The sequence below is a fragment of the Dendrobium catenatum genome, unplaced genomic scaffold (assembly GCF_001605985.2).
Source record: "Dendrobium catenatum unplaced genomic scaffold, ASM160598v2 fragScaff_scaffold_1029, whole genome shotgun sequence".
Taxonomy (NCBI): Eukaryota; Viridiplantae; Streptophyta; class Magnoliopsida; order Asparagales; family Orchidaceae; genus Dendrobium; species Dendrobium catenatum.
Window position 1 is genome coordinate 433,734 of NW_021319491.1, and position 15,578 is coordinate 449,311.

General features: G+C 34.9%; 1 protein-coding gene across 1 annotated transcript in view; it reads right to left on the minus strand.

The window, feature by feature from the left end:
- Positions 1-15,578, minus strand: part of LOC110113011 (V-type proton ATPase subunit C) — a 39,025-nt gene that overhangs the window by 316 nt on the left and 23,131 nt on the right. Inside the window, exons 7-10 of the mRNA XM_020845419.2 lie at positions 8,143-8,259; positions 7,825-7,950; positions 5,887-5,970; positions 5,721-5,800 (exon numbers count right to left, since the gene is read on the minus strand). Coding sequence (XP_020701078.1) covers positions 5,721-5,800; positions 5,887-5,970; positions 7,825-7,950; positions 8,143-8,259 — 407 coding nt within the window. The remainder of the gene's footprint in view (positions 1-5,720; positions 5,801-5,886; positions 5,971-7,824; positions 7,951-8,142; positions 8,260-15,578) is intronic.

The window sequence follows — 15,578 nt, forward strand, 5'->3', positions numbered from 1 at the left end:
CATGCAACTTCTCACTTACAGAGCAAACAGGAGTCCCATGCAACCGATCATCATCATCATTGGACTTCTCCAAAATATATGAGGATGGCTTTATGAATTCGTTTCATTTGTTTTTCATAAGTTGTTGATCAATGAATTGAATATCTTCTTACAAAGCATTTTGAACTTCTATCCTTATTATCATAAGTCTATCATTTGTCCTCCCTACTATAAAAACTTGTCTTTATATTAGAAAAAAAAAACAGGCTAATGTAGGTTTCGAATGAACCAACCATTATTAGTTTTGCCTTTAAATTGTAAGAGGAAAAGAGGGGGCCTAAGTGAGCTAGAGGTAAAAAGATAGAGAGAGAGATCAGGCAAGCCACCAAATAAGAGATCGGGCAAGCCACAAAATAAGAGAAAGAGCTAGATCAAGGGACTGATAAGCCACCAATCGATTGAGATGAGGAAAAAGGAAGAAGGGAAGCTGAAGTTAAGTGAGGGATACCAAAAGCAAGCACTTGAGAGTGGAAGGGAGATCAAGAGTTGGCAAATGAGACAAAGAACAAGCGAGCGGTTGATATCAAGTGGTTGACGGCAAGCAAGGTAAGCCTTTACTATTAAATGAAAAATTGTTTAAGAAAATTTTTTATTTAAAATAATAATAACTCAAGTAAACATTAGACTTTAATTTTCAGATAAATACTAAAATTTTAAAAGTTATGAGAGACAAAGAATGCACTTAAGTTGTGGCTTTGTAGCTTTGTGGCTGGCAGGTAGAAGAGATCTAAGGAGTTCAGCCACAAGAAGATTCGATCGAGTGTATATCGGGCTTGGATGTGTGGAATCAGCACAAGGAAAGATCATCGTCTGCGTGCTAGAGGTTGGATTCGGCGCAGTGGCCGAGATGGAAGCTGGGTTTGTGGATTTCAGTGGATTGAAGAGACTCTAACGTGAGGTAGGGAGAGGAGGTAGACTTGAGCATGGTTTAAAATTGCACAATAAGAGGTGCACCTTAGTGCAATTTCACTTGTTTGAGCCTCAAAGATTACATCTTCCTCCTAGGTATGCTGCGCGCCTCGCCTCATTTCTACGAGGCAGAATGCCTCTTAAAATTTAAAAAAAAAAAAACACTAAACCTAATATTTAGACATTTGATGCTTAGACTTTACCCTTATTTTGAAGTCGTGCCCTACTTCATTTCGAAGGCGTTCGCTGCATCAAAATCAACTTTTTTGCCTCTTGCTTCGACTTCAACGTCGACTTGGCTTCCTTGACTTCAACTTCACTTCCTCGAAGTCATCTTCTTCTTCATGTTCTTCGACCACGTGCCTTCGACCGTGAGTTGGACTGCGACTTCGACTGCTTTGACATCAACCGCGCCTTCTTCTTTTTCCTGCGACTCGTTTTTCTTCTGCGCATCCCTCCTTGACTCTTTAGCTCCCCGCCTTCCTCTTCTTCTTCGCGGTTGGAGTTCGACATAAGCACAGAGGGAGTTCGGCTGGAGTTCAACACCGTAAGAAAAATTTAATTTGGGTTTTGGCTATGTTCACTCTGGATTCCAAATGTGGTCAACATATATATATCTAGAGGTTTAGAATATCTTTTTTGTATACATTCTATGTTGCATTTTTATTCTCTTAGTGGTATTCCCATATCCCATTTAAGCTTTGTAGATGATTTCATAATATTTTTTCTAATGGTTCTTTGATTAGTGTTAAAATACTTATAAATTTTTTGAATACAAAGTCTCTTGTACACCATCATAGCCATTAGACCTTTAGTACAAGTTTTAAGGATTGTGGATGCAGAGAAGAAGCCAATTATGGGTTTCATCTATAATGCTATAAATAAAGCTAAAGAAATGATTGTCTGCAACTTAAGGGGTGAAGAGGAAAGCTATAGGAAAATTTGAAATATTATTGATAATATATGGGAGCTACAGCTTCACTGACACTTGCATGCAGTAAACTATTACTTAAACCCTCAATATCAATATGCAGAGAATAGGTCTACAAATTCAAAAATAAAGTTGGGATTATATCATTGCATAGATCAACTGATAGGTGATGCCACTGAAAGACCAAATGCTGACATGCAATTAGTATCTTTTAAGTATAAAGAAAAAAAAATTTATTACAACAAGAAAATGACACTATTTCAAAACGATCTTTAGGTAATTTCATTTGTTGTTTTAATCATTTGATTAAAATTTATTCTTTGAGCATTGACTATACTCATTTACGTAAATCTTAGTTGAGTGGTGAATTCAATTTGGTGATAGCACTCAAGAATTGCAACATTGTTGTGAAAGTTTTGTGATTAACATGTTCTTCATATGGCTGTGAACAGAATTGGAGTACCTACAACCAATTGCATACAAAGAGGAGAAATCGTTTGTCAACATTGAGGATGAATTCACTAGTGTACATTATATACAATAGGAGACTCAAAGACAGAAACTTGAAAAAAAAAATGTTAAAGGATGACGAAGATCATTTGCTTTGTAAGGATATGACATCAGATGATGAATAGTTTGTAGATGATGAAGTAGAAGTGATGTTGTCTAAATTACGAGATGAAGACTTAAATGTTAATTTCTTTGAACTATATTTTATGTTGTCTAATTACTGTGATGTTTGGATTTTACTTTAATTTCATACAACTTATTACTTGACACCTCATCTTGTATTTTTTATATTTTACATTATTAGATTACTCATTAGTATATAAAAAATTTATCATTTTATCTTTACGCAATTTTTTTATTTTGAGGATTACGCCTAGCCTCACGAAAGAAAAACGCCTCAAAACCCGATTACGCAATTTTAAACCTTGGACCAGAGGATGTAGAAGGCTGGATGGGAGGAATATGATGGAGGGAGGTAGAGACTTGCAGCTGGATTCAATTAGAGGGGATCGAATGGAGTTTGGCTGGTGTTCATGTATGCAAAAGAAGTGAATGAAGCCTTGCTCTTCTTCATTTTATCAACACGAATAGGGGGATGAAGCTCAAGGCGCGGAATGGGCTATTGTAGCGCGTTCAGAAACGAGGTTGAACTACAGGAGATGGCCACTGTAGTGACGGCAGCAAAAATACTCATTAGATGTATTCGTGAACGAACTTATTTGATAGTTCAAAAACCCTTGTTAGATATGTTTATGAATAGACTCGTTTGACAACTTAAAAACACTCGCTAGATATGTTTGTAAATGAGCACATTTGGTAGTACGAAAATGGTCACTAGAAATATTTACAAACAAGCTTGATGTAATTACTTGTTAGTAGGCTCGATGGGACTCGTTTGTTAAGCTAATGGAAATCTTGAAGAAGAGCTCATACCTCGATAAGACTCATTTGTTTAAAGCTCGATGAGCACAAAATAAAACAAACATGAATCAACTACAAATCAGACATGAACATCCATTAAATTAAATGAGCCAAGTTTGACACGAATAAAAAAGTTGGAATCGAGTTTGAACAAGTTGATAATAAGTGAACTCAAATATAAACAAGCATCTGCTGATGGGGACATCAGTTGGAAAGTCTACCGTCAACGTGGCCGTAAATCAACGGACATGATTTACCCGATGTACTTTTGATTTTATTATTGTCTACTTATTGATGTAATCTTTTTATTTCAGCATTTTCCGTTTTACCCTTACTTGAGGGATTGAGTCTTGTAGCCCATTGAGGGTATTTGAGTCTTTTTGCTTTAAGTCATTGTATGAGGCTATTTATAGCCTTCATCTTATTATTTTGAAGTAATGAATGATTATTATGAGAAATTTCTTGCCCTTATGTGTTGAGAGTGTTTGAGAGTTCTTGGAGAGAACTTTGGAGAAATCCCTAGGAGAGGGAGATCGGATCACCCACCAACCTTGGAGACGAACGGGTTCGTGGTCTTTCCTTATCTTTGTCTTTCCTCCTTCCACCACCATCACCGGACATCTTTACAACCAAACCCTTCTCCATCTCCAAGCCATCGTCTCCTCCCAATCGAACTTCCCCCCACCTTCTCCACCATAAGCCGCCGGTCACCTCACCCGACCCCTCCTCCTCCCTCAACCTCACGGCCCAAGCACACACCTGGTCTTCCCATATCGCCGGCCCTAACCCCCCTAGCCGTCGGCCCCCCACTTCCCCTTTCCTATTAAAATCCTTACCTAATTTGGGTGATTTACTTTTGGACAGAGTTTCAAAATTCAAATCCAACCAATTTGAATTTGAAATCTTTCCTAATTTGTCATTCTATTTTTTGGAAAGTTTTAAATGAATTCTATTTGAATTTCAAATTCAAATTGGATTTAAATACTTCTTTCCTAAATCCCAAATTAAGTAAACCAATTGATTACACTAGACCCATATCTCCCCTATGGATGCCGCCGGCCTCATCCCATCCTTCTTGGCTATAATTAAACTTATTTCCTAATCCGCCACTTTTGCTTTTGGGAAATAATTTCAAATCCCCATCATTACTCCTAGCCGAAATTCCCTATGCCAATTTACTGTTTTATTTCCTAAATCTGGAATTTGAAATAGGAAGTAAAACTTTCCCCCTAACTCGCACCCCCCCCCCCCCTCTTATGGTTGCCTCCCTCTCTCTCACATTTATGCCATGCTTGAACCGGTGCTAGAGTTCTCCTTCCAATTTCCTTTACTCCTAAGCATAGAAATCTGAAAGTCTTCTCAGATTTTGGTCCCAAAATCTGAAATTCTTTTCAGGATTTTGGAAGAAGACTTGGGACTTAAACTCTCTCCACTTATAAGAGAAAATTCTTTCCTTTTGCTACCATCCGAGAGGTGTATCAAGACGATTCTCCGCAAAGATTTTGGTCCCAAAATCTGAAATTCTTTTCAGGATTTTGGAAGAAGACTTGGGACTTAACCTCTCTCCAGTTATAAGAGAAAATTCTTTCTTTTTGCTACCATCCGAGAGGTGTATCAAAACGATTCTACGCAAAGGTGTATCAAGACGATTCTCCGCAAAGTGATGTTCTTCATTGATTCGTGTATTTTCATATTCTACTACTTCGTAGAGAGATTTTGTTCAAACAAGAGATTTTGTTTCACTGTCGCCATCCATTAGTAACGTAGGATTGTTACTTCTTTTGCTTTTAGACCTCTTGTTAGACCAAGGTTATGTTGAAAGCTACCTTGTATGCATTGCTTTAATTTTCTTAAATGTTTTTACTTTGCTTAGTCTCTCGCGTAGCTTAGCCTAAACGGACATGACCGCTTAATAGTTTTATTTCGTGGTTTTAGTGGTTAATAACGAGAAATCCAAAGTTGTTCTTTAAATATTTCGTGCAAATTTCCTGTCTCGTATTTAGTCCTGCATCATCTGCTCAATATGGCTCGGCATGTTTGCAACCCTATCAAGAACTATTCAATTTTGAAATTATGCAAATGATTGAATTGGTAAATAACTATAAAAAAAATAAAAAATCAAACATCATGTAAGATTCGATCAAGAACTAAAAAGAGATCTAAAAAATCATTTTTGAGATTATACCAATAATGGTATGTAATAATCATATGCTTAAGGCACCTTTAGTTATTGGATAAAAAGCATACTTTTTTTTACTGCACATATATCACTAACCACATGAAGGTGGCATCACGGAAAATATTGCAAGTGCAACTAATTTAAAAACTAAATTTGCCAGTAAACCTCTGCTGATGACGAAACAATAATACTAATGGCCAGCTGTTGAGAAATAACAGGATTAAGAGTTACCAGTTGAGATTCCCACAGAGCTGCTCCAACAAGCTCCGTACTTTCTTTTCACTTTTCGCTGGCGGTGCAAGAGCTGCAGCCTGATATTAATCCAAAAGAAACCACATTTGTCACTCTTATAACAAGATTCAAAGGCCAAAAAGCACTCAAGATGACATTTCAATACCAAGAATGATGGCGGCAAACCATATCTAAGAATGCTCTCAGAAAACACACGCACGGCACAGAAGTGCATCCAGGAACTGAAAACCTGCAACAGAAATGTTAAGAAAAAAAAAACATCATAAATCATTCAAGAAAGCATTATTTAGAGGGATTAATAAGTGAACAAATGAAATATTAAAAAATAATTTCATGGAAATTTAATAATGTGGCCACTTCTGTGTTGACGTATCAAAACAAATGATTTAAAATTTTACAGCTTACATAGTTAGAAACTTGCACTTAATATGATTAAGAGACAGAGACATAGAGACGCTGAATAAATGGCAATAGATTCAAGATAAATTAACAAGTTCGTCATCTTTAATGTCTTCACACTTCAAGACATCAAATTATATGTTTAAGGACTACACCTCTTTGAAACCTCTGTTTGTTAACTACTATGTTACGGATCAATTGTTAAACATCTAACCGAATGCATCAACTGCATTTTTTAAGATAGTAATACATACTAATTAGAAAAGAAAAATGACCTTAAATTTATATTTATCTCACGCTGGCAGCTATCTCACAGCCATCTTCAAAAATATTATAAACTAGAAGATTGATTGAACCTCACGCCAGCCTTTATAGTTTTACTAAGTGGATGTTTCGTTTAAAATCGTGCTGCTTGATTTTCTAAAAAAGATGCATTTTAAACTGCAATATGCTCTTCTAAATGATGAGTTGCTTGAGTTAAAACCCTCCATTCTCAGCCTTCCTCACCCATCTTTGCCTACTCTGTAATTTGATGAAACAAGAAAAAACTACATTAAGTAAGAGGTGACCAGCACTCCAACTCCCTCAGTTGATCTCTACTCATCAGTTAAAAGAACCACCTCACTATCAATGACTATACATATACAAACCTATGCAGTACAAAAGAGAAAAAAACAAGCATGGACAACCAAATATATCAATACACCCATAAATATTTGGGTACATATATGCAAAGTATATTTCCCAAGATACATCCATATCCCTCCTAGATATGGTATGATTATCTACAAGTTAAAAAGAACCGCAGAGTAGAACATATAGATTCTTATCACATACGTAATAGTATATTAGTTCCCAATATCATACATAAAAAATAGTAAAAACAGATGACCAATTGTATGTATAATAGTACATATATAATAAGACAAGAATATATAATTATCTACACTTGTGCAAAATAGAAAAATAATAATAAAGAAAATTGAAAAAAACTTTGCTTGGTAATGCGCTGCCTGTGTTGCTTTTGTAAAAGCTACCATTCTAGTTATGTCTAGGACATGCTATTCAATACAAATATTTTGAGGGTATGTAAACCCTTCGCATCACGAAAATGGAAAACTGGCTTGCGGAGTAGTTCAATCATCTTTGTGAGAGCAATGACTCACACAACACAGCATGGCACAACAAAGGGTTGCCAAATGAAGCGTTATGTATTCATGTACTACATATACAATTCCATAAATAGCTTGGTGTAACATAAAAGAAATTGAGTAAGAGAGTTTTATATGAATCCTGGGCAACCATTTTCATTTGTTCGAAATCAATATGCATTATTTTATTTTTTTTTAAATCTGAGATGACTTGATAGTTTGGTATGGTTTGAAACTATTTCTTTTTAGAACTTAAAAATGTAATTTGGCATATAATAAAATGGCTTACCAACATGGCATCTGAAAAACACTTTATTATCAGCCACATTTCCCCAAATGAATAGATACAGAGACGAGAACAGTTTAATAGTATCCCTGCCTCTTTTGTACATGATAGGAATGCTATAACCATAAAAGTAACCGTTCATTTTTCTAGTGCGTGTACCTATTCTCCTAAAACTTTTATGTTTTGTGAATCAATTCAACCACTTCAGATTAGTCGAAACATAGAAACACTCCGTAGTAAACAATACCTCCCCATAGCTTGCATAACACCATTGCAAAAGAGAACTTCTCAAGTTATCTTGATCCTGCATAAGTTTTTCTAGCTCTTGTTTGCGATTCTCTTGAGCTTCTGTACTATATTCAAACTCTCGAACCTGAAAACACGACGGCCATAAAAGAACACGTCAATAATAAGAGAAACATGTCTAAAATCCTCCGTAGTGATAAGATATAAATATTTAAAAATATTTTGCAGCTAAAAGCCACCGAGTCCGAGAACATAAACTGAATAACTAGATTGGATCTATAATGAAAATTTGATTTTTTCATAAAAAAGAGATACTTGCCTGAAAACCTCTTTCACGTGCGCTAGTTTTAAAATTGTCAGCAACTCTGCCAAAGAGTGTTACGGTGTAGAGAGCATACTCGTTGTCCTCGTACAACTTCTTAGATGATCTAGGTACCTTCATAAGATTTGATAGTTAACATTACTAACACAAGACAAAACAAAAAAAAAAAACTGATATAAAAAATATATCATCAAAGGAGATGAGATTAAATATGCAAGTAATGATTTAAGAACTTAATTCAACGATGTAGGTCAAAAGGTCTCCCTTGAAATTATTGATAACAATATTTAAAAGGCAGTTTTGGGGATTGCATCAAAGCAAGATGAAATAAAAATGCCCCTGGGCAGTCAGTTGGGGCATTCCTCCTATAGGGCATATACCCCACAAAACAAGGCATCATCAAAGGCGCCCAAGCTCGCCAATAGCCCCATCATATAAATTGAATTATTAAACTCCTAAATTTTAGCCTATCATAAATAACTTCAATATCTATGAAAATAAAAATATTAATGAATGATTGTCCTTCAAATCTTATAAAAGTCTTGTCAAATCAATTCCTCTTCTACAATCCCATATAAGCATTGAAGCTCTAAGCTCAAAACATCTTCGCCTCCCTCACATCACGTCTATCTATGGTTCTCCCATGATTTTGCAAAGACTCCTTCAGCGCTCAATGTTACCCTCATCAACTCACTACTCATCTTAGTCAAAGCCCTGTGCCAATTGACCATCCATATTATTTTCTTTTGACATTTCATTTTATTAGATTTTAAATATTTATATCACTTAGATTTTGGATTGGATGATGAAGATAAAATTAACACCCAAACAGAGTCCATTTGGAAAACAGATTGCGCCAATGTGTTCAAGACAACAGAAACTAATGACCCCTAATGTGTATTGCATGACTAATTCGAGCGCATCTAACGAGAACGATGATCGATTAACACAACACCAAGCGAAGCAAGTTTGACATCCTCCTACGTTAGAATGCCTCCTAGGAGAACCAACCTCATCAAAACCAAGGGTAGTTATGGTAGAATTGCACGTGAAATCTAACAACTGAAAACTAGATTAGAGGCCTAAGAACATCATGATAAAGAAACTCATTCATTTCATTCGAATAACCACCACAACAAACGCAAAATAAAAAATCCTTTCTATTAAGTGTGTTAAGAATCGTCCGATGAAGATGAACCTTACCATAGAAGAGAAACCATAAGAAGATAGCAAGATTTTAATGTTAAGATAGGCTTTCAATATTTTGAGGGAGGATTAAATATTGATGATTTTATAGAATGGTTGCATAAGAAAGAACGTATTTTTTAGCATAGAGAAATATCGTTAGATCTTAACATAAAATTAGTAGCCATTAAACTCAAGAAAAACGCCTCCATCTGGTGTAGAAACCTAAAAAAACGTGAATTAAGGAGGGAAAAATTAAAATCATTATATCAGAAAAAAAAAAAAGAAATATATATCATCGCAATTTATTCAAAACGCTTTTATAAAGTTGCATGGGTTTCAATAACGAATTTTATTAGTAGAGGAGTACATTTCGGAATTTGAATAATTAATATTAAAATGTGACATTATCAAACCTTAAAAACATTCAATTGCCCAACTTATAGGGGGTTTATCTCCTACCATTGCCAATATCTTGCAATTACAATGATATTGGACATTATCCAATGTCACCAAGCTAGCCATAAAAATTGAAATAGACTCCAACAACAACAACAACAAGCATTTATCCCACTGTGGGGTCGGCCACATGAATTCTTTTTCTCCATTATGTTGTGTTAAGGGTAAAATTATCATCTAAATCTAATAAAGAAAAGTCATTTATAATATTTTCTGACCAAGTCTTTTTAAGTGTACCTTTACGTTTCACTACCATCTTAAAGAATTTTCCCTTAAGTTTGAGAGGGACTTTTCTGTCACATAACAAGCCCGATGCATTTCTCCAGTTCAGCCATCCAACTTGAATTCTACTAATAATATCCCCATCTATGTCACAATTACTATGAACAATATACCCAAGATATCTAAAACGTGTGCACTTATTAATTACTTGATTGCCTAAAGTCACAATCCCTCCACTAGATCTATTACTATTAAAATTACACTCCATATATTCAGTTTTAGATCTACTCAAACAAAAGCCTTTAGACTCTAAGGTTTACCTACATAATTCAAGTTTACCTTCAACTCCCTCTCTAGTCTTATTAACAAGAAGAATATCATCAGCAAAAAGCATACACTAGGGTACAACCTCTTGCAAATGTCTAGTAAGAACATCCATGACTAAAGCAAAAAGATATGGGCTTAAGGGTAATTCTTGATGCAATCCAACTGAAATAGTAAAATACTTGGTCAAACCATCTTGTGTTTGAACACAAGTAGTAGCTCTTGCATGCATATCCTTAATGACTTGAATATAAGCATTATTAACACCTTTCTTATCTAGAAATCTCCATAGCACTTCTCTTGAAACTTTATCATATGCTTTCTCTAAATCAATAAAAATCATATGTAGATCCTCCTTATTCTCAGTATACTTCTCCATCAAACCTCTCAATAAATGTATAGCTTCCATAGTAAACCTACCTGCATGAATCCAAATTGATTTTGAGAAACATTAGTGTCACGCCGCAATCTATGCTCCATAACTCTCTCCCATAGTTTTAAAGCATGACACATTAACTTAATTCCTTTATAATTTGCACAATCTTGTGCATCATCTTTATTCTTAAAAATAGGAATCAGCACATTCATTCTCCACTAACCTGACATCATTTTAGTCTTAAAAATAATATTAAAACATTTAGTAAACCAAAAAATTCCTTCATCTCCTTAGCATTTCCACGCCACTATTGGAATATCATCAGGTCCAACAGCTTTTCCACATTTCATTTTCTTTAAAGCCTCTTAAACTTCGATTTTACTAATATGCCAATAAAAAAAATTATTTTCATTTAGGGTGCTAAGATCACTAAAGTCAATTGAAAAATAACTCCATACCAAACAATTTACTTGAAGCCTAGGACAAGGTTTTTGTAGAGCTAGCAAGGAACCTCTTGATGAAACACAGCGATTCCATCCTAAAAATACTATCCCAAATAAAATACAAGCATCCGAAATTAATAGGGCTAGTACCTCGACTACCAAGAATCCATTAATCAAATGCTTTAGGTGTTTAGGTTTTGGACACATCGCATCTAATTGTCCAAATTGCCATGTTGTATTTTAGTGGAAGAAGCCCGACATGAGAAAGAAAATGAAATTAAAAATAATTTGGAAGATTAGAAACAATTAATTTATGATGAGATGGAGAACTCTTAATAGTATGTAGAGTTTTAAATACCATTGTTAAGCCTGAGGTTGATGGATTGGGACATAATACTTTCTACACTAGATGCACAGTGGAAAGTAAAGTGTGCAATATGACTATTGATGGAGGTAGTTGTAAGAAAGTTGTGTACAGTCAAATGGTGAAAAAATTAAATTTACCTACGCATGAGCACCCAACACCCTAAAAGTTATCCTAGCCTAGAAAGGGCAATGAAATTAAAGTGACAGAGAAACATTTAGTCCAATTTTCCATAGGAAAGAAACTACATGATGGAGTATTATGTCACGCGATCCCTATTGATGTCTATCATCTTTTATTAGGACAATCCTGACAATATGATAGATGTACTATTCATGTTGATATTAAAACACTTATATACAATTGATAATGAAGGAAAAAAGGATAGTTCTTATGCCAATGAAAGATGATCCGAACCAAAAAACGAACACTGACCTCGTAACCTCTAAATCTATGTTCCTAAAAGCCATGAGAGAAACTCCCTCGACTTATGCTTTCATACTAATGGAAGAAAACTAAGAAGAAAAGGTTATCCCAAAATTAGTTCAGACTTTATTACAATGCAAATTGAAACATAAATCAAGTGTCCAAAATAGAATTGTTGATATCTTTAGTCGAATATATCCTCTCTTTAGTACTCTTCAGTCAAAAACAGTTGATCTTAAGATGATCAAAAGAACCTAATACCAACAAAGAAGAATTTTGCATGATGTAGTTATCCTATCAAAACACTCAACATTGCAATATTTTAACCCTACTATGAATAAGAATATGTTTTAATGCAATTTGCTGCATTTCTTTCAAAAAAAATAATAATAATAAGAATATGTTCAAGACATTGAGGATGAGTCTCCTTCAGCCTGGGGAGAATGATAAATAAAGATAGGCGGGTAATTTCTATTAAAAAAAAGTCTCTTTTGTCTTATTTCTTTTATTTGGGCTTTATTATTGTTTGTTCCTCTTTTTGTCTTTTAATTTTATTTTCTTTTGTTTTATTTATTAATTAATTAAGGGTGGAGTGGTAAATTATGTCTCTTTTAAGACTTGGGGTCTATAAGTACCTATAATTTCATTTGGAAAGAGTATGTTGTTCATTTGGATTTCTCTTAAACTTAAGAGGGAGAGTTTGTAGTGGAGTCTTGGACTTCACCAACATCATTCTCCCACCACATTTGCTCTCATTTACCATTCTTTTCATCATTCCAAAAGCAACCTCTCCATTTCTGCTCTTGGAGCCACCAAACCAGCCACGGTCTGGGTTGTTTCCAGCCGGCTGAACCATCAAGAACAGACTCTTCCCAGCTGCTCTCAAACAGGGCTTTCCAGCTATCCGACCCAGAAAAAAAAGCCCCCGTCAGTGGAAATTTTCAGGTCAGACGGCAACTATAGCATGAAGAAATGTGTATTTGCAATGTCTTCAGCAGAAAAGTGGTTGTTTTTAAAATTCTATGTTCATGTTACCTATCTACTGTGATTCTTTCAAATTTTTCCTCCAGGTTCAGACTTCTGGAAAGCAAGAAAGAAAGTTTGGTTACCTCAATGCCCTTTCAAGTGCTGACAACATTCTTGTAGCTTGCAAAAGCAGTCATTAGCTGGGAATAACTATCCTATCTATTCTGGGAAAAAGGCAACACTACCGGCCAATGTTTAAAATTGCGCAATTGGGTATTGAGGTGTTTTTTGTTCATAAGGCGAGGTGTAAGCCTCAAGGCGTTTTGAGGCGTAAGCCTCAAAATCAAAAAATTGCATAAAATGATTATAAATGTCAAAAGTGATTTTTATATAATACCTAAATGATATGTTAAATGATAACATATTAAATTTATATTGAATTATGAATTAACAAATTGGCATACACGTGAAACAAAAAATTACACAAGATCTAAAGTGACAAGTAATAAATTATATGAAATAGAATTAAAATTCAAATATTATAAAAGCAAAATAATATTAAATATAGAAATTGCATAAAAGTATCATATAACATCAAGTTCAACTCCAAATTTTCTTGTTTATCAATTATCTACTAATTTACATTTAATTCTTAAAAAAAGTTGAAATAGTTGACAGCGATTTAGAAATTATATGCACTGTCATCACTGAGGTGGTCTTTATCTGGGTTGTTGCATAACAAATTGGTCTATCCCCTGCCTCATTCAGTAAAGTTGAATGCCTCCCAATATGCTTCTTTTTAATTTATTTTAATCATATTCATCTTTTAGAAATATTTTCATCAAAATAAATATGAGATTAACGTTCCAAAATTTTTAGGGTGGTTATGTGCAGCTTTCAAGTGATTGTCGGTGATGACTATGACGGTGTTGGTTACAGCGAAGGCCGCAAGATGTAGGTAGAGGCAATCGAGAGAAAGTTGTTGCGTTTGAATTGCATGAAGATGTAATTTATGTTAGTTTTATCAAAAAATTATACAAATAGGGTGAGGCGTAAGCCTCGCGCAAGCAAGAAGGCGGGCCTCAGCCAAGTTGAGGTGCAAGCCTCATAAAAAAGTTAGAGGCATAAGCCTCGAGGCATTTTTCACTAGAATTACGCTGAGGCGAGCCTCATATTGTGCAATTTTAAACAATGCTACCGGCCAACAAAAGCCTCAAAAAAGCCCAAATCTTTCTACAATTATTCATTTATAAATGCCATAAAATTTTGTCAATGATTGTCCTTTCTTTGCTTTATTTCAATTTTCTCCACTCTAATTCATTTTTTGTGTTAAAGATTTATTCATTTAGGTGTAAGGAAGTCTTGTAGGATTTGTCAATTAGGAATTGGGAGCCTTTGTTGACTTATTTTGTTGTTGGTGAGATTTTTTTTTGTCATTTTTGGTTTGTGATATCAAAATTTCTTTTTTGTTTATTTTATTTCCACATTGTCTCATCTCTTTATATATAAAGAGTGTCAATCACGAATGCTACAGAAAATCACCCAAATACCTTTTGCTTGTGAAATGGACAACGTCGATGCACTTAGAAATCAAAATTATCAAAGGCTCCCTTCATGCTCGACTTGATTAGAGAACAACAAAAATAGTAAACTACAAGCGCGACATTGTGCGAAATTTTTTGAATGTCGTCCATTTGCAAAACGGATTATGCCATCATGACTAAAACATCAAAATTATCAAAAAAGGACCTCTCGCAATTAACATGAGAGAACGAGGTTGCAAATGGCGAACTACAAGCGCAGCGTTATGTGAAATTGCCAAAATAAGATTCGTTCATGAAACAAACTGCACCATTACATTCAGAACATCAAAAATACTAGGAAAAGACACTCGTATTTCCTAGGTGCCGCACAAGAAAAATGGTAAAAAATTCACCTGCATGAGCAACTAAAATACATGTGAGTGACTAAAATCTAGTGAACAAATTGGCATGCATTTAAATAAATAACTATTTCTTATTATTATAAATATTTTACATTTAATTTAGTATCATGTTTTTAATATTTAAATTAATTACAACAACAACAACAACATCAAGCCTTTATCCCACTTAATATTTAAATTAATTAAAAAAAAATCCAAATTTTTGGAATCTTTTGGCACACTTGCATGTCCTCTTTTGCTACAATGAAAAGACAATCCAATCCTTTTTTTGTTTTTTAAATTAAAAACAAAACTTGCATAACTAAACCTACCCCCTCCCTCATTCTCCTCACTCACCCTCACACATGCTCACGCATACAACTGCCCTTATCTCCCTCACTCGATGCAAAACACGAAACACCCCCACCTCTCTCATGCAACCTCCAAGCAACCCGATGTCGTCGTCCTCCCCATGCACAACCCACAACATGACGCCGCCCACCCTGCTAGCTTCCCACGCCCAGCAATCATAATCCCCTCTTCTAGCACCACTCTAGTAGCTATCGTCAAAACTCATTGCGCCCCAAAGATGCCATCCCTCGCCCGTTGTCGCATACCGCCAGCAACCAACCATCACCTGCGTAGCTGATGCCACTCTTCTCCTTCTTCATTTTTTCTTCTTTTTTCTTACTCTTACTATTTCTTCATCCTTCTTCTCTTTGTTTCCCTCTTACTCTCTTTCTA